The following is a 24,697-nucleotide window of genomic DNA, read 5'->3' as shown; positions in this document are numbered from 1 at the left end:
CTCTGAGCTAGGCCAGGGATGGAACTTGCATCCTCATGGGTACTAAACAGGTTCTTAACCCACTGAGCCACAAAGACAACTCCCAAAAATAATTTTTTTAAATGTCCTTAGGTTACAGATCAGACATTTTTTAACACTGTCCAGTAAAAACAGACTTTCTGCTTATTCACAGCTTGACATTATCACTTACAGTGCAGTCAAGGGTGTGTCTAAAAGCCTAGGATGACAATATGTTACTGTTCTTCCTCAATACAGTAAATAAGAAAGGTACCTCATCTTTCCCTGGAACATAAAATAGACTCCCTGTTTTTCTTTTCTTCAACAGAAACATGTATAAATCTTTCCCATATCCCCCAAACCTCCCCAAGACCCTATTGTCCCTTCCTATAAATTCCCTACAGGGACAAATTTTTTAGTAATATATTCAACCTGTCTCCACTTCAAGCCCATCATTTTTATATAGTACTTACCTTAGCCATCTACTGAAACTGTCACTAAGTAACCAAAAAACATCTTCATCACCAGAATCCAAGCCCTATTTTTCCAGTCTTAGCCTTTTGGAACTCTGAAGACGGAGAGGCTGATAACAGGAGTTCAACAAAACGACAGCACTTGCCAGCTCTCACTCTATCAGGCACTGCACTAATAATTAGCTCTCAAAAGAGTTTCAATTAATTCTCAGAACACCTGGAAGTGTTTATTACCCTCTTTTCACAAATTAAAATCTAGATCAAAATTACCCAAAGCCATATAGTTAGTAAAGCCTGTCAATCCCAATGTTTTTAACTATGTGACATTTGAAGACTGGTTCCCAGTTCTAACTCTGTGGCCTTTTCTCCATCTCTTTCTCTATTTCCTCATCCTCTGCTCATCACTACTTCTCCTATTTCACATGCTCTCCAGGGCAATTTCATTTTCTCCCATGACTTTAACTGCATTCTATATTAGGTGTTTCTCAATCTTTTAAAACTTCTTGTGAACATATAAATCTTGTGCTCTTTTTGTAGCCTACATTTTGAAAACAGATTTTATTTCCCAAAAAGAAATTCTAATGGAAATATGTTTGTTCAAACTATACCTCCTCCAAGATCTGATAACCTTTTACATATCACCCTATGACTGAGAATCAGTGATTGGTCTGTACCATGTCTCTCAAATCAATCTATATTCCCTTTCTGTGCCACCACCATCACTCCCTCCAGAACATCTCCCCTGAATTATAGACAAATATTACCAAGCGTCTAATAAAGACAGTTCCACACCTGTCTCCTCAAGCCCCTCAAACTAAAACCATCACTGCAAAACTCTAATTTCCCTTAGCAAACCTGGACCACCTCTCTGTGCTCTCCATTTTGACTAACGGTATTACAATTTACCCTTATCTTTGCTTTAAACTACCTATTTGTGAAACGGTGATATCGGCACTAACTTCCCCGAGCTACTGAGTTAAAAATCAATCATTAAACAATAAGTGACCACCGAGGCCAGGAGGTAAGAAAAGCAAAACAGCACAAGATTTAACCCTTTTTACTCTTTAAGAAGTTTAAGAGCAGAAACACCAAAATTCATTTTGTATGTGTAAGCGCTCTCCCACTTAGAAAATTAATTTACTTCTCAAAACATTCAAATTTATTCTTTACTACAAGTCCCGGATGAAAAAACTGAGTCTCAAAGGGATTAGGTAATTAAACCCAAGTTTTACAGGCTAATCGGTGGTTGGTCCAGACCCCAAATCGTAGACTTGAGATTTCGAATTCCCCTTTCGTTCTGTTATTGCTGAAATAAACTTCTACCCAATAAGACGAAAACAACAGAGTGCACAGCAGAGGTTAACTGAGCGGTGCACACAAGCATCAAAAGGCACAAAGCGCCCCGGACGCGCTCCAGGCCGGGGCCTTCAGGCCCAACCCTCGCTCCGACGCCCCCCCCAAACCCGCCGCCGCTCTCTGCCGGGAGAGTCCCTTTGCGGCCTGCCTCCAGCCAGCGGGGCGACCGCGGGAAAACTACGCTCTGCGACTCTGGGCGAGCCGAACAGAGTCTGTCGCTGCCAACCTGCCCGGCCTAAAGGTGAGTCCTGGCTCGGCCGCAGCCGCCGCGCTTCCAGCCCTCCGGACAGGTCGAGGAAAACTAGCGTACCTGAGGGAGGAGGCGGCTGCAGTGCAGGCGGTCCCAGCAACCTCAAAAGGCGGGAATGACGCTGAGGGCAGGGTGGGCCGGCCTTTGGTGCTAACTGCATTCACTACGTTTGGTCAACTCCGAGCCACAGGGACTGTACAAAAAAGCATAGGGACAAGAAGCAGCAGGAACCAACCGCGAAGATGAGGCTGAGAAAGCATCGCAGTGGGGGAGGGGAGCGGGTGGAGACGCGGCCCGTGGGGGCGGGGCGCACGGCGGGAGGAGGCGGGGCGTGAGGGGTGGGGCGCGCAGCGCGAAGAGGCGGGCACGCAGGGGTCCAGCGCGACGCGAGGGGGCGGGCACGTGGGGGCGAGCGCGAGGCGGGGCGAGGCGTGCCGCGTGAGAGGGGGCGGGGCGCGCGTATCGGCGCCGCGTCGCGTGACGCGTTTTCAAATCTTCAACCGCCGCAGCCCACTCGTTGTGCTTCACCTTTTCCTGCTCCGCGCCCTGGGGTTAAGTTCGGCCCCGGAAACCCGGCGGATAGACGCGGCCTCTCTCCTTCGTGGGTGTGGTGGCCCGCGGAAGAGGAGAAGCGAGCGGCCGGTCAACGGGCCTCGAGGAGCTGTGTTTCCGCGGCCACCCGGCGCGACACCCTCCCCGGACCCAGCATGTAGGTACCGGCGAGTTGCCATGAACTCCGGAGCCATGAGGATCCACAGCAGAGGACATTTCCAGGGTATGAAGCCCCTCCTCCGCCCGCAGTCCCTTTAATCCTTTCCTCCCCTCCTGGTTCCATTATTAATTCTTGAGATTTCTCGCGCTGAGTCTGCTGCTTTCCTATTCTGACATGTTCCTTCTGCTCTGAGGCCTGAAGGAAGGCTCGGTTTAAGGTTTTGCCTCAGAAAGTGAGTGGATCCCGGCCCTGCTCTCGCGCCCTCAGCGTTCCAGCTTCAACCGCAGATTCCCAGTGGTGCCTTCGGTTGTGAAATCTGAAGACAATGTGCGAACCCGGGAACTCTCCGGGGCTCCCACAGACGCTGCGACCGTTTGAGGCTGTAGCTAGAGTCTCTTTAAAAGCAGATGTGCTGAGGGCTTTTCGCTTCAGGATTAAATTGGGTGATTGTGGGTGTAGATTTTTGGTTTTACTCATAAAGTGGAGGGAAAGTATTTGTATTTCAAACACACCATTGTTGTTTTCAAAATAGAAACAAAGGTAAATTTTCATTTTTCGATCACTTTTATTTGGTAAAGGATTCCAGCCTTTAAGTTTTCCTTTTAGATGTATAGTGTATATGTATATTTACTGTGGTCTTCTACTTATGAGCAGATTGAGTCCTTAATTTTTTAAACAGTTGTTTGGATCTCAAATTTGTTTTCAAAAGAATGAAATGAATGGTGATTTAGTTCTTCAAATGGACCATTTAGTTCTTAATATGTACAGTAACTCTGACTGAAACTAAACCTTGAGCAGATAGAAACTAGAGGATTGGGTCATTCTGGGTAACAGGTTTCTTGCATTATTTGATGTTCAACATGTTAAGTACCAGTTTTGAGTGTTCAACAGAATGGCAGAAGCTCCTTGAGTATTTGGTAAGTACTCCACGGAGTTTACATCCTAAGATGTAATTGGTTTCATATAGTTCCCTGCCTTAACGCATAAAACATGAATAAACACGTATTTCCTGCAAATCTAACTACTGACTGTAAGCAGTAATTATTTTGTGACATAGTGTTTGTTAAAATATATAGGGTATTTTGCCTTTATTCTGTGTGGTACTACAAAATGTTAATGACTGCTAAATTAGTGAAATTATAAAGATTTTTCCCTCTATATAGTATGATTATTATATAAACGAATATTTTCAAAACAGTAGAAATTTCATCTACATAAAACATCATCTGATTCTAAATTTTTTAAACAACAGGTGGAATCCAGGTTAAAAATGAGAAAAACCGACCATCTTTGAAATCTCTGAAAACTGATAACAAACCAGAAAAATCCAAATATAAGCCACTCTGGGGAAAAGTGTTTTATATTGACTTACCTTCTGGTGCCCTGTCTGAAAAACTGCAAAAGGACATTAAGGATCTAGGAGGGGTAAGTCAAAACCATACACTTTTGACGAAAAAAGAAAACTTTGTAACTAGTACTTTCTAATATGTAATCATTTAAATTTTTCTTTTTGGAAAACTTACAACCACATAAACACTAAGCTTAAAATTTCTATCAGCTGTTGATCATAAATGATAAAATTTTCAGGTTTCTGTGATTATTAGTCTGGTGTAAAGTTCACAAAGAGTGAGATTGTCTTCTGGTTGTCTTGTTGGGATATCCTCCAGATGGAAGGAGCTTCTTGATTATGATTGGGAAGCTACATAAAAGAATGTTATTTACAGAACATGGAAAACTGTTCAAACCACAAAGACTTAAAATTCCTCTTGAATGATAAAGTCTCAGTAGAATGAATGTCATTAAGAAAACAATTTTGGATTATAAGTTATTATAAATTATAAATATGGAAAACCTGCTTCTTTCTTACCTTATACATGGAGTAAATGGTTAGCAAATTAGAAAATTTGGGTTAAATTCTAAGATTTTCTTAGAATTAAAGTTAATATGGGGTAAATTTTAGTGAGGTTAAGATTATATTTCCTACTTCAGAGGTTTCTGCTGTGCTTTGAATTTGTGCTAGTTAACATCTTTGAATAATATGAGCAGATCCTGCCATGACTGGAATTTGCAGACCATGTAACAAGTGTTTTGTAATTGTTTATTGATGTGATATTTTACTTCATCTTGGAAGAGCTACTTTTTTGCTATTCATTTTTTAAAACTAAACATTGTCACACATTTGTCATAATAGTTAAGTACTTAAGTATCCAGAGAAGTTAAGTGACTGGTCCAGGGTAGAATTAGCCTAATTTCCTGACTCACACACATGTACTGTGCTATTCTGATCTAGCAATCAATGGCTACAAACTACCTATCATCTGATGTAGTTTAACAGCTTTCTGTTAAATATGATGGAAAAATTCATAAACCCTTCTGATCTAAAACAGTAATTTTAGATTTGTTTTTAGCAATAGAACCCTTCTAACAAAACATGTTCAGAAGTCCAAAGTACATAGCCAGTAAAAGGAAACTGCTCTAACTAAAACAGCAGTGTAATAGCTAGTACAGGGACTCCCTGCCCTGCCCACCTTTTTTTCTCTCTCCTCTTTCCCATAGCAGTTCCTGAGGCAAGAAATTTTGAGTTAACTTACGCATTAGATAATAATTTAGAGACAGTTTGAAAGCTGGTTTCATATACTTCAAGTTTTTATCCTAAAAAAGTTTGAAGTGGACCAGTGAAGTGAGGAGCATGTTAATGGCAATAAGTGTCCAAATTTTTCCCCAAAGCTGTGGATTTTTTTAACTTTATGACTTAATTTCTCCTAAAAATTTTTATTATCAAATTCTTACCTCCCCACACATGCAGACACAGATGCAGCTCGGATCTAGCATTACTGTGGCTGTGGCTTAGGCCGGCTACTACAGCTTCAATCTGACCATTAGCCTGGGAACCTCCATATGCCACTTGTGCGGCCCTCAAAAGACAAAAAAATCTGTTAAAACTCCTCTGTGTCCCATTGTCTATTCAGACCTCAGCAAACATTTGTTTACCAATTTATTTTCCCATCTCCATGTCAATTGCCTTCCTCTTCGTTGATGTCTACCCCCGCCAACATCCTCTTCTGTCTTTAGCTGCATACAGCATTTAAGGCAAGGGCTTAAGCTATTTTGTTGAACTACGCAGTTTTCCTGGGTCTCCCCCATTTGTATACATGTTATTAAAGGTTTGTTTGATTTTTTTTTTTTTTTTAAAGGATCAAGGAGCTCCCTGGTGGAGTAGTGGGTTAAGGATCCAGTGTTGTTCCTGTTGTGGCTTGGGTCGCTGCTATAGTGCCAGTTCAATTCCTGGCCTGGGAACTTGCACATGCCACAGGAACAGCCAAAAAAAACCAAAACATAGATCGAGATCTAAACGTAAGAGCTAAAACCCATAGAGGAAAATAAAAGAAATTTTCTTTTTTTTTTTTTGCTTTTTAGCAGCATATGGAACTTCCCAGGCTAGGGGTCCAATCAGAGCTGCAGTTGCTACAGCTTCCAGCCTACACCACAGTAATGCAGGATCTGAGCCGTGTCTGCCATCTACACCACAGTTCACAGAAATGCCAGATCTTTAACCCACTGAGCGAGGCTAGGGATTGAACCCACAACCTCATGGTTCCTAGTTGGATTCATTTCCACTGAGTCACAATGGGAACTCCAAAAGGAGAAATTTTCATGACATATTTGGCATGGATTCCTTGGCTATGACACCAAAAGCACAGACAACAAATGAAAAAGATATGTTAGACTTAATAAAAATGAGGTTTTGTACATCAAAGAACATTATCGAAAGGGTAAAAAGATAACCCACACAAGAGAAAAAAAATTGCAAATCAGGAGTTCCCGTCATGGCGCAGTGGTTAACGAATCCAACTAGGAACCATGAGGTTGCGGGTTCGGTCCCTGACCTTGCTCAGTGGGTTAACGATCCGGCGTTGCTGTGAGCTATGGTGTAGGTTGCAGACACGGCTCGGATCCCGCGTTGCTGTGGCTCTGGCGTAGGCCAGTGGCTACAGCTGCGATTGGACCCCTAGCCTGGAAACCTCCATATGCCGCGAGAACGGCCCAAAGAAATAGCAAAAAGACAAAAAAAAAAAAATTGCAAATCATATAGCCGATAAGGGATTGATATCCAGAATATAAAGAGCTGAAACTTAACAAAAAACAACCCAGTTTTTAAAAAATGAGCATAGGTTATGAATAGGCATTTCTCCAAAGAAGATAATAAGCAATAAACACATGAAAAGATATGCGACATCGCTGATCATTAGGGAAATACAAATCAAAAACAGAGCTAGACAGAGAAAACTATTTTATGGTTACCAAAGGGGAAAGAGGGGTAGGAGAGGGATAAATTACAAATTTGGAATTAGCAGATATAAACTACTATATATAAAACAACAGCAAGGTCCTACTATATAGCACCTGAAAGTATAGTATCTTGCAATAAGCTCTAATGAAAAAGAATATATATGTTGGTATAACTGAATTATTTTGCTTACAACACACATTGACACTGTGTGTTACTAGCATTGTAACTGAACTGTACTTCAATTAAAAAAAAAAAAAAAAACATTTCCCATTGTGACTCAGTAGGATAAGAACCCATCTAGTATCCATGAGTATGTGGGTTCGATCCCTGGCCTCGTTGAGTGGGTTAGGATCCGGGGTTGCCATGAGCCGTGGTGTGGGTCGCAGACAGGGTTCGGATCTGCCATTGCTGTGACTGGCATAGGCCAGCAGCTGTACCTCTGATTTGACCCCCTATCCTAGGAACTTATATATGCCACAAATGCGGCCCTTTAAAAAAAAAAAAACAAACAAACCTCAATGAGATACTACTTCACATCAAAAGTGGCCTTAGAATGACCACTATCAAAATAAGTGTTGGTGAGGATGTAGAGAAACTGGAACCTTTATGCACTGTTGGTGAAATTGTAAAATGGTATAACTGCTATGGAAAACACTGTTTCCTCAAAAAATTAAAAATAGAATTACCATATGATTAAGCAGTTCCACCTCAAGATATATATCCAAAAGAACTGAAAGCGTCCTGAAGAGGTACTTGTACACCCATATTCATAGCAGCATTATTCATAATATTCAAAAAGTGGAAACAATCCAAATGTTAATCTGCAAATGAATGGATAAATGAAATGTGGTTTATACATAAAGTAGAATATACATACAGTAGAATGTACATACCTTAGAATGAAATTCTGGTCCCTGTTTACATCATGGGTGAACTTTAAAAACATTGTGCTAAATGAAATACACCAGACACAAAAGGACAAATACAGGATTTCACTTGTATTAAGTACCTAGAATTGTCAAATTCATAGAAATGGCAGAAATTAAGAGCTGGTAAGAGGGAAAATGGGGAGTTAATTGTTTAGTGGGTATAGTTTCAGTTTAGGAAGATTTTTTTAAAGTTCTAGAAATGGATAGTGGGCATGGTTACACAATATTGTGAGAACGTACAGAATGCCAGTGTGCATTCAAAAATGGTTTAAATGGTAAATTTTATGTTAATTGTTTAATTGCATTTTTAAAAAAAAACATGGAGATTGGGCTTCTTGAAAAATTGGAACCTCTGGTAGTGCTAGGATCACATATTTATGAAAATAAAAGTATTTGACATATAATTGTTCATTTGTATTCTTGCTGGCCCTTGAGTTTGTAGTCTCTGGAATATATAAAATACTTTATTTACTAGTAGATGAAATGTTGCCCAAGAAAAAAGTAGTGATTTTCATTTAACCAAAGCAACTGGTCTTAGCAAATTCTGCTTCATGCTTAGATGAAATTAACTCATCTCTTACATACTTTGCTTCATATTTCATTATCTTCATTTATATTTTAAGATCCTATAAAAAGTAGATATGGCTATTTAAAGTATTTTAGGAGTCTTTCATTTATGCAAATAGTTAATAATTGAAAGTATTTCTACTTAGTTTAATTTTCCTGCCTTTGGATGGAGATGGTCTTCAATAACATTGACTTTGTTACAGGTGTTTATAAATTCAGGCATTTAAGCAGTGGTTTTCAAACTAGGGAAATTGTCTTCAAATAGTCATGCACTCTTCAAAGTAAGGGTCCCTACTTTTTAATTAGTTTAAGTCTTATGGAAAGATACAACATTGAGTTTGCAGTTGTGCTGTCCAGTACTGTAGCATTAGTCACACGTGACTACTGAAATTAATTAAAATTGAATACAGTTTAAAATTCAGTTGTTCACAGTCACATTAGTTACATTGCAAGTACTCAGTAGCCACATGTAGCAGTTGCTATCATGTTGGACAGTGCTGATAAAGAATATTTCCATCATTACAAGGAGTTCTGCTAGATAGTAATACTTTAGAGCATGGACTTGAATTAGAATACCTCTGTTCAGGAGTTCCCATCGTGGTGCAGTGGTTAATGAATCCGACTAGGAACCATGAGGTTGCGGGTTCGGTCCCTGCCCTTGCTCAGTGGGTTAACAATCCAGCGTTGCTGCCGTGAGCTGTGGTGTAGGTTGCAGACGCGGCTCGGATCCCACGTTGCTGTGGCTCTGGCGTAGGCCGGTGGCTACAGCTCCGATTGGACCCCTAGCCTGGGAACCTCCATATGCCGCGGGAGCGGCCCAAGAAATAGCAACAACAACAACAACAAAAAAGACCAAAAAAAAAAAAAAAAGAATACCTCTGTTCAAATTCTGTTATTTGGATGTAACCTCAGGCAGGTCACTTCTCTTTAGTTTTATTCTCCACAATATATGGATAATATTAGTAACACAGGTTGTTATGTGTATTAAACAGGATATATAAACTGCATGCTGTTTTTGTGTTATTGGAACTCCCATTGTACTTTCTCAGAACTCTCAGTTCAGAATAATACAGTATAAAACCCACAAATTTAGAAAATAATAAAATGCATCAAATTGGCATTTTCTGTTATATCTAGCATATGAAACAGTTTATGGTTTATATATGACTTTCTTAAAAATACTTTATTTCCCTTTAGCGAGTTGAAGAATTTCTCAGCAAAGATATCAATTATCTTATTTCAAATAAAAAGGAAGCTAAATTTGCACAAACCTTGGGACGAATTTCTCCTGTACCAAGTCCAGAATCTGCATATGCTGCAGAAACCACATCACCTCATCCCAGCCATGATGGAAGTTCATTTAAGTCTCCAGATTCAGTAAGTCTCTTACTATGCTTTGAAATTCACTAAAAGGCTATAGGATCTCATAGTTGTCAAGAGTGGGCTGAAAGCAGAGTTCACTTTAGATAGAACATTATCTACATTAAGAGTCCCTTCCCATCATTAATAAGATTGCTATAGATATAGAAATACTACTTGTGTAGTCATGCTCTGATTCCTAAAATAGGCCCTTGCACTTTGTGATGGCTTTTATTTTTAGAGTACTTTACAACTAAAAAGTAACAACAGACCATTGTTTAAAGAAGAAATAGAAATCTTTTATTTGTTTCAGAGCAGGGACAAGCAAACTATAGCCCATAGGCCAAATCTAGCCTGTGGCCTATTTTTTATAGCCTGTAAGCTTAGCGTGGTTTTTGCATTTTCAAACAGTTGGGGCAAAATCAAAAGAAGAGTACTTCGGCATTCCATGGTGGCTCAGCAGTAACAAACCTGACCAATATCCATGGGTTCAATCCCTAACTTTGGTCAGTAGGTTAACGACCTGGCATTGCTGTAAGCTGTGGTGTAGATCACAGATACGGCTTGGATCCCGCAATGCTGTGGCTGTGGTGTAGGCCAGCAGTAACAGCTCTGATTCGACCCTTCAGGGGGACCTTCATATGTCACAGGTACAGTCTTAAAAAAAAAATTAGAGTGCTTTGTGACAAGTAGCAATTAAATGAAATTATAATTTTAATTGTCCATAAATAAAGTTTTATCAAAACACAGACATGTCCATTCATTTATATGTTGACTGAATGCTTCCTGCTATAAAAGGCAGAATGGGATAATTGGAACAGAGACTATGCGGCCTGAAGAAGCTAAACCTTGTACTGTCTGGCCCTTTAAAGAAAAAGTTTGCCAACCCCTGTTCTAGAATTACTAACATCATATCCCTGCCACTCAGTTGCCAATAAATTGTAAGGTACAGGGAAGGATAAATTAAATTGAGTTGAGTATGGAAAGGGGAAGAGAATGAAAAATTAAATGTCTTTTTTTTATATCGAAATTAATTATTTAAAAATATCCTTCCCAACTTTTGACTATGACCATTTGAGAAGCAGTGGAAAATGGGTGGGGGAGAACAGGTAAAAGAAATTAGTTACATAAGAGACATCACTTGGTAAAAAAAGAGACAAATGTATAGAAGAAAAAAGTTGCAAAAGAGACCAAGTAAGCCACATACATTCTTTCAGTTAATGCTTTTTGGAGGAACAGGGTTGTACACCAGTGACAAATTAATTGCTGCTAGCATTTCAACTGCTTTTCCTAGTGTTTTGTTTAAAAAGTAAATACTATGTAAAAACAGTATATATAATTGACTCATATTTTTAGATACTTTAAGTAGAAAATTAAAATGTAAACTTACTATTTAATTATAGATAGAATTTCACATCACCCTACCTCTCTTATTTTTCATGTTGAATAGAACTTAATATAGAACTGACCTTGAATTTTATTCGAGTTTAGTTGATGTACCAAAAAAAGAAGAGACAAATTCTTTGATAGGGAGATCTTATTACAAATAGAGACCCTAAGGAAATCACTTTTTATCATACATTTATTGTGTTGATAGTCATTAAGATTTGTACAAATAAAATTTCAAATTTTGTTTGTATTAAAAATCATAAATTTTATCTATTTGCTTTAGCTATTTTATCTTTTTAAAATTTTTGCTAGTAAGGCACTATGTTATAACTTTATATTTTAATTATTCTCTGACTTTTTATAGGTGTGTTTGAGCAGAGGAAAATTATTAGTTGAAAAAGCTATCAAGGACCATGTAAGTAGGAAATTTAAAAATTCACACTGTATGTTTTGTTACTAAAAACTAAAGTGAAAAATAGAGATATTCTTGGAGTTCCTGTCATGGCATAGTGGAAACGAAACTGACTAGGAACCAGGATGTCAAGGGTTCGATCCCTGACCTCACTCAGTGGATTAAGCTCCATGTTGCTGTGAGCTATAGTGTAGGTCACAGATGCGGCTCAGATCTGGCATTGCTGAGGCTCTGGTGTAGGCTGGCAGTTTTTCCTTTGATTAGACCCCTAGCTTGGGAACCTCCATATGCCACGGGTGCAGCCCTGAAAAGTCAAAAAAAAAAAAAAAGAAGAGAGAGATGTTCTTAAAACTTTTTTTTTTTTTTTTTTGGTCTTTTTGCCTTTTCTAGGGCCACACCCATGGCATATGAAGGTTCCCAGGCTAGGGCTCTAATCGGAGCTGTAGCTGCCAAGCCTACAGCCACAGCAACACAGAATCCAAGCCAAGTCTGCAACCTACACCACAGCTCACCAAGCAAGGCCAGGGATCAAACCCACAACCTCATGGTTCTTAGTCGGATTCAGTAACCACTGAGCCACGATGGGATCTCCCCTTATTTTTAATTATCAGCATGTATCTCATTTTATAAATAACAAAATCTGCTTTTCATGAAGAAACGTCTTTATTTTTTTATGTGATTTTTTTTAAATTATAGTTGATTTACAGTGTATGTATCTCATTTTATAAAGAAAAAAATCTGCTTTTCATGAAGAAACATCTTTATTTTTTTCTTTGTGTGATCTTTCTTTTTTTTTAATTATAGTTGATTTATAGTGTTGTACCAATTTCAGCTGTTCCTGCAAAGGAACCCAGTCATACATATATACACATTCCCTTTTTTATATTATCTTCCATAAGAAGTATCTCCGTCTTGTGGCCTTTTAAAATATTACTGGACACTTCCGAAGCTTGTGGCATTTTTTTGTGTTTTTAAATGAAATAATTTCCTAGAAGTTCCCTTGTGGCACAGCGAGTTAAGGATCTGGTGTTGCCACAGCTGTGGCACAGGTTCAGTCCCTGGCCCCAGAACGTCCCACATGCTGCAGGTATGGCCACAAAAAAAATAATCTCCTGAAACTTAACTGTAAGGCTGCAGGGTACATCCGTTAACTGTCAAGAATATGGGAATATGTTAAATAGGAATGATTTCAGAAATTCCAGAAGAAAAAACTAATGTCCTCATTGCTTTTGTAACTGTATAGGTAGAATCTGTTTTGCATAACCATATCAGTGACATTAAGCTTCAAATGATATTTTTAATATAGCTCATTTAAAATATTAATTTCCTAGAACAATTATCAGGTTTTAGGTTTGTTTGTTTGTTTGTTTTGCAGGATTTTATTCCTTCAAATAGTATATTATCAAATGCCTTATCATGGGGCGTAAAAATTCTTCATATTGATGGTAAGGATTTTATTATTGTTTTTTGACAATATTTGTTACAAGTATCTATCTCTGTCCTAATTTTAGATAGTGAGAATGCTGATAGGAAGATTGTAATTCTTTCATCTGAATTTAGTACAATTATAAGAAAATATCAGTGTTTAACTCCAAAGGTAAAAATGCTAATCTTAAACCCTTCTTTTTTTCAATAAAGATATTAGGTATTACATTGAACAAAAGAAAAAAGAATTATATCTCCTCAAGAAATCAAGCACTTCTCTAAGAGATGTGGTATGTTATTTTCCTTAATTTTTAAACAAATTGAAGAAAATGATGAAGCTTGGGGGTTTTTTTGTTTCTTTTTTTTTTTTCCTTTGTCTTTTTAGGGCCACACCCACAGCATATGGAGGGTCCCAGGCTAGGGGTAGAATTGGAGCTGTAGCCCCCGGCCTACCCCACAGCCACAGCAACGCAGAATCTGAGCCACATCTGCGACCTACACCACAGATCATGGCAACACCAAATCCCTAACCCACTGAACAAGGCCAGGGATCAAACCTGTGTCCTCCTGGTTACTAGTCTGGTTCATTAACCACTGAGCCATGATAGGAACTCCAGTTTTGTTTTGTTTTGTTTTTTGCCTTCTAGGACCGCTCCCGCGGCACGTGGAGGTTCCCAGGCTAGGGGTCTAATCAGAGCTATAGCCACCAGCCTCCACCAGAGACACAGCAACTCGGGATCCAAGCCATGTCTACAACCTACACCACAGCTCATGACACCAGATCCTTAACCCACTGAGCAAGTCCAGGGATCGAACCCGAAATCTCATGGTTCCTAGTCAGATTCGTTAACCACTGAGCCACAACGGGAGCTCCAGGAACTCCAGTTTTTATTTATTTATCTGTAAAATTTTTTTTGCCAAGTGGAAAACACTTTTGCCAGGTTATCTTGGGAGGTAATCCTCTGTACTATATGCATGTTTCTATTGAGTAAATTGTTGTGTGTCATTTAAGTTTAGGATTTATTCATGAGGTAAAAGTTGTTCCAGGGATGGAAGCATAGATGTGTTTTCTTCTTTGGTTGCTACTGCAACCAAAAGAATAAATACATTTGTTCATTCTGAAGGAGATCACCACAATTAATATATTGCATGAGAAGCTCCTAATGTGTATAATATATTCCTTTGGGAACACAGGAAATAGACTTTCCAACTGCTCTGTAAATCCTGTCATATAGTGTAACTGCCTAGCCTGACCTCAGAGATTTGTTGAACAGGTACAGTGGACATTGCTGTCTGTTAGACCTAATGTTCCCTTATCTTCAGTTTCTTCCTTTTACTCACTTCCTCCTTGAAGCCTCTATATAGAATCTTATCTTTTTTTGTCCTTTAAAACAAATGCAGTAAGAATTCCCTTGACCTCACATCCCTATCCCTATTATTCAATCTTTATATCATTTATATGTCTCATATTTCTACTTTTACATTTCCCATTCACTCTTCAACTTATAAGGTACAAAACTACTGACCAGTTTGGCAAATCGAATGTACATTTTTTTTAAGCCAGTCATATTGTTTCTGTCATGGGGAACCTCTTTGCTTTCTTATGGTTCTCATATTGGAGAACATTCTTTTGTGGTCTTCTTTTTCTTCACTCAGTCCTTAAATAACTAGAATCTTAAAGGAAAATAAGGTTTATAGAAGAGTGTACATGAAGACATGAAGCCATAAGTAGGATGGCACGTTTTGGAAGTTTTCTCTACTATAATACAACCTGATCTTTGAGTGGGAAAGTGACAGAAAATGAAACTAGAAAAATTAGCAAGTTCAGATAGGACTTTGCATGCTACATAAAGGAGTTGGATTTTATTTTGAAGGGTTTGGAACATTATTGAGAGGTAATTAATAGAGCAACTTGGTTGGATCAGTATTTTGGAAAGATCCCGTGGTTGCCAGTTGAACAGTAGCTTTTGAACTCTCTTGAACACAATTTTTAATAAACCATGACTACCGTGTATATGCATGTTATATACAAATATTTATAAAGGTTTTTTAAATTTGTAAAAAAAAGTTATATTGAAATATAGTTGATTTACAGTATTATGTTAGTTTCAGGTGTATAGCATAGTGATTCAGTATTTTTTCAGATTATATTCTGTTACAGATTATTACAGGATAATGGGTGTAATTCCCTGTACCATACAGTATATCCTTTTGCTTACTGTTTTATATGTAGTAGTTTGTATCTGTTAATCCCATACCCATAATTTGTCCCTCCTCCCCTCTCTCTCCACAAGTTTTCTATATTTGTGAGTCTTTTCCTGTTTTGCACATATAGTCATTTGTATTCTTTTTAGAGTGTTTTAGACTCTAAAAAGTCTATAAGTTAGACCATATAGTCTTTTTCTGACTTCATTCTTTTGAATTTCACCATTTTAATAAGTTCACATTTCTATAAGACATTAACAATTTGCAGAAAACCACGAATGATTTACCTTAGTATTTGGCTAAAACCATTAATACTTTGTTTGAATGTCTCATTTGCAAGTAAAAAATTTTGAAGGGGCTATATCCAAATCTTTGCAGAGTGATAGCTGGCTATTCCTTATGAAATGTGCCGTATACCATATAAATTACCTCTGCTGCACTTCGTGGATTTTTGAATTATATATAGAAATGTGTATAAAAATTTAAAGTCACAGGGACATTGATGTACTTGAATACATACACATCATGTCTGTCTGTAAACATATATATAAGTAAGTTTTATGAAACCATACTTACCTTTAAAGTGATACATGCCCATAATTTTTTTTTTCCTTCTATCCACGACATTCAGCAGCTTGATGTGGGATCTCAGATCTCAGTTTCCAGACCAGAGCCTGAACCTGGGCCACAGCAGTGAAAATGCCAAATCCTAACCACTAGACACCAGAGAACTCCTGCCTCTATTTATGTAGTAGTCTTTTTTCATTGATTTTACAACCTAATAGGACACAGTACACAGTTTAAAAAATATTCTGAGATATTAAGACTGTAACATGGGAGAAATGTTGAAGACCTGCTTAAGGTGGTAACAGAAGGAAAGATCAGTGAAGATTTGGAGGATACTTATTAACAGGTTTTAGTGCCTAACTAGTGCCATGAAGACCCAGGTCCTGATTTTTATCTTTTTCAACACTGTGTTTTGTTTACAACATAACAAATTGTGCATTCAGTATTCGACAAATACTCAGTGCCCATTATGTGTCAGGCAGTTAGGAGTATTTGCTCTCATGAAAGAAGAAAAACAGTAAAAAGCTATGACAAATAGTTGCAAAACAGTACTTTTCTCCCAAAACAAAAAGGAAAGGAATACCAAATAACTCCATAATTTAGGATGTCCATCTTGATTCCAAGATGTGAAGTTTTTCTGCATGTGAGAAAAATGTGAAAAATTTTTGGTTTTCCAACTACTAAAGCATAAAACATTTAATAAAGATGGATTTATGTGTCTTGAATGACATATATAAATCTTATGCACACTAAATAATATATGTAAATTTTAAGACATTAATTAGATTCTCTTGTTAGTATGTATCTTTAAAAAAATAAATTGGATAAATACATTTTGCTCCAATACATTTAAACTACTTTGAGGGTTTTTTTCGCCCTCAGTTTACCTAAAACTTATTTTGTTGAGTATTTTTATATATGTGTGCATGAGGAATTTGGTCTACTTTTTCTCTTAATGTCTGTGGTCTTAGTGTCAGGGCAGTGCTGTTGTCATAAAATGAAATGAAGTGAGATGTATTTCCACTGTTTTTTTCTAGACAAATTTTTTTTAAGTCAGATGTATTTCTTAAATGTTTGGCAGAATTTACTAGCATTGCTGTCCGGGGCCTAGAATTATCTTTGTTGGAAAATTAGAGGAAACTAAGGGTTTTTTTCAAATGTACTTTGGTAGTTTGTGTTTTCAAGGAACTCGTTTTGTCAGAATTGTTTGATGAAAAACTGTAATACTCACTTATTAAGCTTTTGGTTAGCCTGGCTAGAGTTTTATCAGTTTTGTTCATCTTTTTGAAGAAATTGCTCTGCTATAAGCACCCTTTAAACTCTGCTGTAGTTGCGTCAAACACATTTTATGTTGGATTTGTCTCTTTTGCACAGACTCTTTTAGAGCAGCTGTAGGTTCTATCTGAATAGTAAGTACAGATAATTTCCATATTCCCTGTGCCTCCAAATACACACAACCCCCCATCATTCCCACAGTGGTGTATTCATTACTAATTGATGACTCTTTATTGATAAGTCATCATCACTCAGAGTCATAGTTTACATTCATGTTAGCTCTTGGTGGTATATATTTTATGGGTTTGGACAAATGTATAGTGACATGTATCCACCATGGTAGTATCATACAAAATAGTTTCAATGTCCAAAAACCCTCCATGTTTTATCTATTCATTCTTTTCTCCCCTACTTATCTCTGGCAACTACTAATCATTTTACTATCATCATAGTTCTAGCTTTTCCAGAATACCATATAGTTGGAATCATAGAGTAGCCTTTTCAGATTGTCTTCTTTGCTTAGTAATTAAGGCATTTAAAAGTTCTTCCATATCTTTTTGTCACTTGAAAGCTCCTTTCTTTTTATTGCTGAATATTCCATTGTCTGTGCCACAGTTCACCCATTTACCTCCTGAAAGACATCTTGATTGCATTCAAGTTTTGACAGTTAAGGATAAATTATGGGTGTAAACATCCATGTGCAGGTTTTTGTATGGACGTAAGTTTTCACCTCATTTGGAGCATGGCTGCTGTATTGTATAGTAAGTGTATGTTTAGTTTTGTTAGAAACGACCAACTTTTCCTTCAAAATGGCTGTGCCATTTTGCATTCCCACCAGCAATAAATGAGAATTCCTGTTGCTGTTTAGATTTTCATTCTGTTAAAATATTTAAGAATTTTTCATGACTTATCCTTGATAATCCTTGAGGGTTATATGAAATTATATCATTTGTTTTCAAATAATTTCAGATTTTTCAGATATCTATTAATGATTACTGTTTTCATTTTTATATTACTGTTTTAAGCAGAGCACATACTTTGCAAGAGTTCAGTTCTCTTCAGCTTGTCAGGTTTGTTTTAATATCCAGAATGTAATTTATCTTAGTGCAAGTTCCATGCGCACCTGAAAAAAAAAGTGTACATTCTGCTGTTACTGGGTGAAATGTTTTAAAGATGTCAAATAGGTCAAGTTGGACGGTAGTGTCACTCAAGTCATAGGTATCCATACTGATTTTCTATCTTGTTCTATTACTGAGAAAGGGGGGAGTATTGAAGTTTCCAAATGTAATTGCGAGTTAGTATATTTTTCCTTCCATTTCTATTATAGTTTTTCATTTGTAAATTTTGAGCCTTGTTAGCTGTGTGCACATCTAATATTCTTATGTCTTTTTGGTGAATTAGCCTTGGAGTTAAGTTTGACACTTAAGAGAATTAGGGGAGCTCCTATCATGGCTCAGTGGAAACAAATCTGACTAGCATCCATGAGGACACAGGTTCGATCCCTGGCCTTGCTCAGTGGGTTAAGGATCTGGCATTGCCATGAGCTATGGTATAGGTCTCAGACCTGGCTCAGACCTTGCATTGCTGTGGCCAGCAGCTACAGCTCTGATTCGACCCCTAGCCTAGAACCTCCATATGCCATGGGTGTCGCCCTAAAAAGACTGAAAAAAAAACAGGGATCCCCTTCTCCAGCCTGCTACACTCCTTGCAGTTTGCCCTCCACTCTCCAGCCTACAGTGGCCCTTTTCCTAGTTCCTTTGGTCAGAGAATCAGTTTCTCAATTTTAGCTGTCTATGGCACCTGTACAACTGCAGTTTTGTAACTAGGGCCCACTCTCAAGTCAAAAGTATCTGGAGAAAAGAAAGGAATAATACAGGGATTCCCTTCATACTTTCTGGACTTCAGGAGCTTCCTTCCTAGTTCTTTGAAGCTAGAAAAATGAGGTTTGTATAGGAGTAATAGCCACTGGCTTTGCTATTGCTGCCAATCCCATGACTGAAGGTCCATCCTTAAGGAAGCATTGCAAGAGAAAAAGGGGTGAGGAGAGTGTAAAATATACCCCCTTAAAGGTAGCATCTCCAACTTTTAACTTCCTTCTGCAATATGTCTGCTTTTCTTTACTTTTATTCCTCAAGTATTTCCTTATGGAATTTTGTCCAAGTTTTTATTATATTTAGTGGGGTTTCACCATATAGACATAGTCCATCCTGACTGGAATTGACTGATAATTTTAATGATTCCTTTGTTGAACTTACAATAAAGGTTTTGCTGAATATCAAGGGCATGAAAATTACTTACATGACTTTTTTTTTTTTTTTTTTTTTTTTTTTGGCTTTTTAGGGCCGCACTTTGTGGCACATGGAGGTTCCCAGGCTAGGGGTTGAATCGGAGCTATATCTGCCAGCCTACACCACAGCCACAGCAATGAAGGACCGAGCCACGTCTGCGACCTACACCACAGCTCATAGCAATGCTGGATCCTTCACCCACTGAGAGAGGCCAAGGATTGAACCCAAATTCATTTCTGCCGCACCATGACAGGAACTCCATATGACTATTTTTATTAGTTAATCATGCCTTTTCCCTATTTGTTGCTTTTTTTCCTCTGAAGACAAAGGCAACTATAGCTAGAATGCAAGGTATTTTGGGGGTGTATTATAAAAATGAGCTTGTATTACTAAGTTCCATACCAGTGGTTAAGATCTTTGATTTTTGAATGATCACTATTTCCTTTCATTTCTTTGGTTGTGCTGATTTTTAAAAGCAACTTTTTCCTCTTTTTTTACCCTATGAAACTACTATAATCATCCTTCATTTATATAGTTCTTCTCCTATATGATTTTTTATTCTTGAGGATATTAAACAGTTGCTGTTTGACTGTATTTTCAAGCTCAATATTTTCAGTACTTTTTTTTTTTTTTTTTTTAGGGGAAAAGAGTAGGTGTTGGTGCACAGAAAGGAAGAAGTAAGTATTTTGATTTCTTTAAACGTGTTTGTTTTGCTTTTAGAAAAGAGAACAAATCATATAAAAATCTTCCTTAAAAATCATGTAATGAACTCTTTAAATGACTTTTTCAATAGTTAGTAGCCCTTCTAAGTAAATCAATTTTATTATAAGAATATTTCTCAGGAGTTCCCGTCGTGGCACAGTGGTTAATGAATCCAACTAGGAACCATGAAGTTTTGGGTTCAATCCCTGACCTTGCTCGGTGGGTTAAGAATCTGGCATCACCGTGAGCTGTGGTGTAGGTGGAAGATGCAGCTCAGATCCTGTGTTGCTGTGGCTCTGGTGTAGGCCGGCCGTTACAGCTCTGGTTAGACCCCTAGCCTGGGAATCTCCATATGCCATGGGAAGCAGCCCTAGAAAAAGCAAAAAGACAAAAAAAAAAAGAATATTTTTCAGTATGAAATAGTTATATATTTGTTTTATTACACATTTAAAAGTTCTAGCAGTGATTATAATTGCTACTGTAAATTTGTTTTGAAGTGATGAACATAAATGATGCTTTGAGATATTTGTAGTAGGTAGTGATATGAAAATGTTTGAATTGGTGTCAAAATTAAAAGCACTGCTAATACTACTGTGATCCTGTTCTTAAGTACAAAATTGAAGGAAATGTTAAGTTTCAGTTAGAGATAATGAAAATAAAAGTTTTTTTTTTTTTCCTATTCTAGCTCAAAATCCTCTTGAATTCTATTCACAGATCCTTTGGAAGATCCATTCAGTTTAAGAATCTCAGAATACAGAGCTTCTGTTATTTTGGAAATGGACTAATAATTGTAAAATACATTACCTAAGGCTTAAAACTTCAAATTGATATGAAATAGATAATGCATACATAGTTGGATTCTTTTAGCCAGAGTAGTTTTGTTTTAAAAGTTTATGGATTTTCAGGAGTTCCCGTGGTGGCACAGTGGTTAACGAATCCGACTAGGAACCATGAGGTTGCGGCTTTGGTCCCTGCCCTTGCTCAGTGGGTTAATGATCCGGCGTTGCCGTGAGCTGTGGTGTAGGTTGCAGACGCGGCTCGGATCCCACGTTGCTGTTGCTCTGGCGTAGGCCGGTGGCTACAGCTCCGACTCGACCCCTAGCCTGGGAACCTCCATATGCCGCGGGAGCGGCCCAAGAAATAGCAACAACAACAACAACAACAAAAAAAAGAGACAAAAAGACAAAAAAATAAAAAATAAAAGTTTATGGATTTGTAAGTATCTAATACCATGTTTTAAATATTTTCAAGCAGGTGGACTCAAAAAGCCTTTTGTAAAGGTGGAAGATATGAGCCAGTAAGTATCTAAATTCAATCTCTATGATTTAGATAGAATATTAAAGGAGAAAATCTAAGCCGTTTCCACTAATACTATTAGGTCCCCTTATGTTAGATTTATATACTAATAGGCACGTGGCACAGTTTCAGGAAGTAGGGTTAGATTATTAGATAACAATAACATAATAATATTAGATAATAATAGATCATCATCTACTTTAGAGCAGTTAAGAGACCAACTCATTTTTCATTATTTCAAGTAACCATTCTCTGGCTAAATGCAGCAGCATATCATTTTGAACTATTACTTAAAACACTGCATCGGAGTTCCCGTCGTGGCGCAGTGGTTAACGAATCCGACTAGGAACCATGAGGTTGCGGGTTCGGTCCCTGCCCTTGCTCAGTGGGTTAAAGATCCGGCGTTGCCGTGAGCTGTGGTGTAGGTTGCAGACGCGGCTCGGATCCCGTGTTGCTGTGGCTCTGGCGTAGGCTGGTGGCTACAGCTCCGATTCAACCCCTAGCCTGGGAACCTCCATATGCCGCGGAAGCGGCCCAAGAAATAGCAACAATAACAACAACAACAACAAAAAGACAAAAGACAAAAAAAAAAAAAAAAAAAACACTGCATCTACATTTGTGAAAAAGAAATACTAGCCACTACATGGAAATACAAAATATGAGTGTAATATCTATTTGGTAGTTTTCCTAAACTCATGCTGAATTTTTATGGAATAATCTTAATGAAAACTATAAATACAAGTAAATTATTTTGGCATGGGAGAATTAGCTTTCTTTCTGTTGACATTCCACTTAACGCATTTAGACATGTCATTAATTCTCTTGGTTACTTACTGTAAGTGACAGATGTGTTGAATGCTTTTTATGAGATGTGTTACTGTGAGGTAAAAAAAAATATTACAATTAGGCCTAGAAAAGGCATCAGTAAGTGGAAAAACATCCCATGTTCATGGATTGGAAAACTTCATTTTTTTTTTTTTTTTTTTTTAATTTTGTCTTTGTAGCACCATACCCACAGCATATGGAGGTTCCCAAGCTAGGGGTTGAATCAGAGCTACAGCTGCCAGCCTACACCACAACCACAGCCACATGGGAACCGAGCCATGTCTGAGACCTAGACCACAGTTCATGGCAATGCCAGATCCTTAACCCACTGAATGAGGCCAGGGATCAAACCTGCATCCTTATGGATACTAGTCAGATTTGTTTTCCGCTGAGCCATGACGGGAACTCTGGAAGCCTTCATATTTTTAAGATGTCAGTACTACCAAAGTGAATCTTTAGAGTCGGTGCACTCCCTATCAAAATTGCAATGACTTTTTTTGCAGAATGAGAAAAATCCACCCTAAAATTCATATGGAATCTCAAGGGACCCTTAACAAATACTATTGTAAAATTAGATATCCACAGGCCAAAGAATGAAGTTGGACCTTTATACAAAATATAAAAATAACTCAAAGTGGATCAAAGACATAGAACTGTTGAAAAAAAAATACAGGGGGAAGCTTTATGACATTGGGTTTGTTTTGTTTGCCTGTGTTTTTAGGGCCACATCTACAGCATATGGAAGTTCCCAGGCTAGGAGTCGAATCAGAGCTTCGGATGCCAGCTTTCACCACAGCCATAGATAGCAGTGCCAGATCAGAGCCATGTGTGCAACCTACACTGCAGCTCACAGCAACACTGGATCCTAAACCCACTAAGCAAGGCCAGGGATCGAATCCTCATCCTCATGGGTACTGGTCGGGTTTGTTAACGCTGAGCCACAGTGGGAACTCCATGAAACTGGATTTGGCAGTGATTTCTTGGATATGACACTAAAAGCAGAAGCAAAAAGAGATAAAAGATCCATATTGGACTGTATCAGAATTACAAACTTCTGTTCCCAAAGGACACAATACAGTGAAAAGGCAACCCACACAGAATGGAAAAAGATAGTTGCAAATCATGTATCTAATAAGATATTAATGTAAAGTACTCAGCAACAGAAAATCAATTAAAAAATGGGCAAAGGACTGACATTTCACCCAGGATATACAAATTGCCAACAAGCAGGTAAAAAGATGTTCAGCATCATTTAATCATCAGAGAAAGACAAATCAAATCCACAGTGAGAAATCTATCTCATAACCATAAGGACGGCTACTATTTTAAACAGAAAATAAGTGTTGGTGAGGATGTGGAGGTATTGGAACTCTTGTGCACTCTTGGGATTGTAAAGTAGCATAACTATGTAGAGTCCTCGAACTTTTTGAACTGCCGTTATATCCAGCAGTTGCACTTGTGGGTATATATCCAAAAGAACTGAAAGCAAAAAAAGAAAGAAAGAAAGGTTTTGAAGAAATGCTTGCACATGCATGTTCATAGCAGCACTACTCACAACAGCCAAGAGGCAGAAGCAACCCAAATATTGATCAGTAAATGAATGGATGTGGTATACATACAATGGAATATTATTCAACTCTAAAAAGGAATGAGGAGTTCCCATCATGGCGCAGGGGTAAACGAATCCGACTAGGAACCATGAGGTTGTAGGTTCGATCCCTGGCTTCGCTCAGTGGGTTAAGGATCCGGCACTGCCATGAGCTGTGATGTAGATCGCAGACGCAGCTCAGATCTGGCGTGGCTGTGGCTGTGGTGTAGGCCGGCTGCAACAGTTCCAATTAGACCCTAGCCTGGGAACCTCCATATGCTGCAGGTGCGGCCCTCAAAAGCAAAATACAAAAAAAATAAAAAGGAATGAAATTTTGTACATGCCACTACATGGATGAACCTTGAAGACCTTATGCTAAATGAAATAAGAGGAAAATAGTAATGATCCTATCTAATGTATCTAAAATAGTCAAATTCATAGAGACAGGATAGAATGGTGGATGTCAGGGACTGGCAGGGAAGTGAGACAGGGAGTTAGTGTTTCATGGGTACAGAGTTTTGGCTTTGAAAGATGAAAATAACTCTAGAGATGGATAGTGTTAATGGCTGCAAAATATTGTGAATATACTTAATACAACTGATCTGTGCACATAATGATTACTAAATTTTATGTAATATTACCACACATTTTTGGTTGTTGTTTGTTGGTTTGTTTTTTGGCTGCACCCATGGCATAAATAAGTTTCCGGGCCAGGGATTGAATCCGTGCCTCAGTTGCCACCTTTACCACAGCTGTGGCAACCCTGGCCCCCCAACACCCCAACCCAATGG

The 24,697-nt window shown here is 38.1% G+C and overlaps 2 protein-coding genes and 1 long non-coding RNA gene across 28 annotated transcripts in view; 1 reads left to right on the top strand and 2 right to left on the bottom strand.

The window, feature by feature from the left end:
* Positions 1-2,389, bottom strand: part of SLC25A40 (solute carrier family 25 member 40) — a 44,765-nt gene extending 42,376 nt beyond the window's left edge. For 11 of the 18 annotated variants that reach the window (XR_014815988.1, XR_014815989.1, XR_002347063.2 and 8 more), the window contains exon 1: positions 2,137-2,389. The gene's annotated coding sequence lies outside the window, so the exon portion shown is untranslated. Of the gene's footprint in view, positions 1-470 lie in introns of all 18 variants that reach the window. The other 7 variants (XR_014815990.1, XR_014815993.1, XM_021102526.2 and 4 more) reach the window with 2 other exon arrangements.
* Positions 2,390-2,574: 185 nt separating this feature from the next.
* The window catches only part of DBF4 (DBF4-CDC7 kinase regulatory subunit), a 31,331-nt gene continuing 9,208 nt past the window's right edge, over positions 2,575-24,697 (top strand). For 3 of the 9 annotated variants that reach the window (XR_014814230.1, XM_084974091.1, XM_021101970.2), the window contains exons 1-8: positions 2,575-2,851; positions 4,041-4,213; positions 9,773-9,952; positions 11,688-11,738; positions 13,111-13,180; positions 13,374-13,450; positions 20,136-20,172; positions 21,452-21,494. Coding sequence is in view for 7 of the 9 variants with exons in the window: in XM_084974091.1 (XP_084830217.1) it covers positions 2,806-2,851; positions 4,041-4,213; positions 9,773-9,952; positions 11,688-11,738; positions 13,111-13,180; positions 13,374-13,450; positions 20,136-20,172; positions 21,452-21,494 (677 nt within the window). In the remaining 2 variants the exon portion in view is untranslated. 9 annotated transcript variants of the gene reach the window in all.
* Positions 18,171-24,697, bottom strand: part of LOC146400040 (uncharacterized) — a 42,421-nt gene continuing 35,894 nt past the window's right edge. Inside the window, exon 6 of the long non-coding RNA XR_014815999.1 lies at positions 18,171-18,330. This is a non-coding gene — a long non-coding RNA (uncharacterized LOC146400040). The remainder of the gene's footprint in view (positions 18,331-24,697) is intronic.

The sequence above is a fragment of the Sus scrofa genome, chromosome 9, assembly GCF_054392235.1.
Source record: "Sus scrofa isolate SSC_HxYL_T2T_F1_AM1 chromosome 9, Sscrofa_HxYL_maternal_Yorkshire_Landrace_v2.0, whole genome shotgun sequence".
In the NCBI taxonomy this organism is placed as follows: Eukaryota; Metazoa; Chordata; class Mammalia; order Artiodactyla; family Suidae; genus Sus; species Sus scrofa.
The sequence above is the reverse complement of the archived record's forward strand: the minus strand, read 5'-3'. Positions and strand labels throughout refer to the sequence as shown.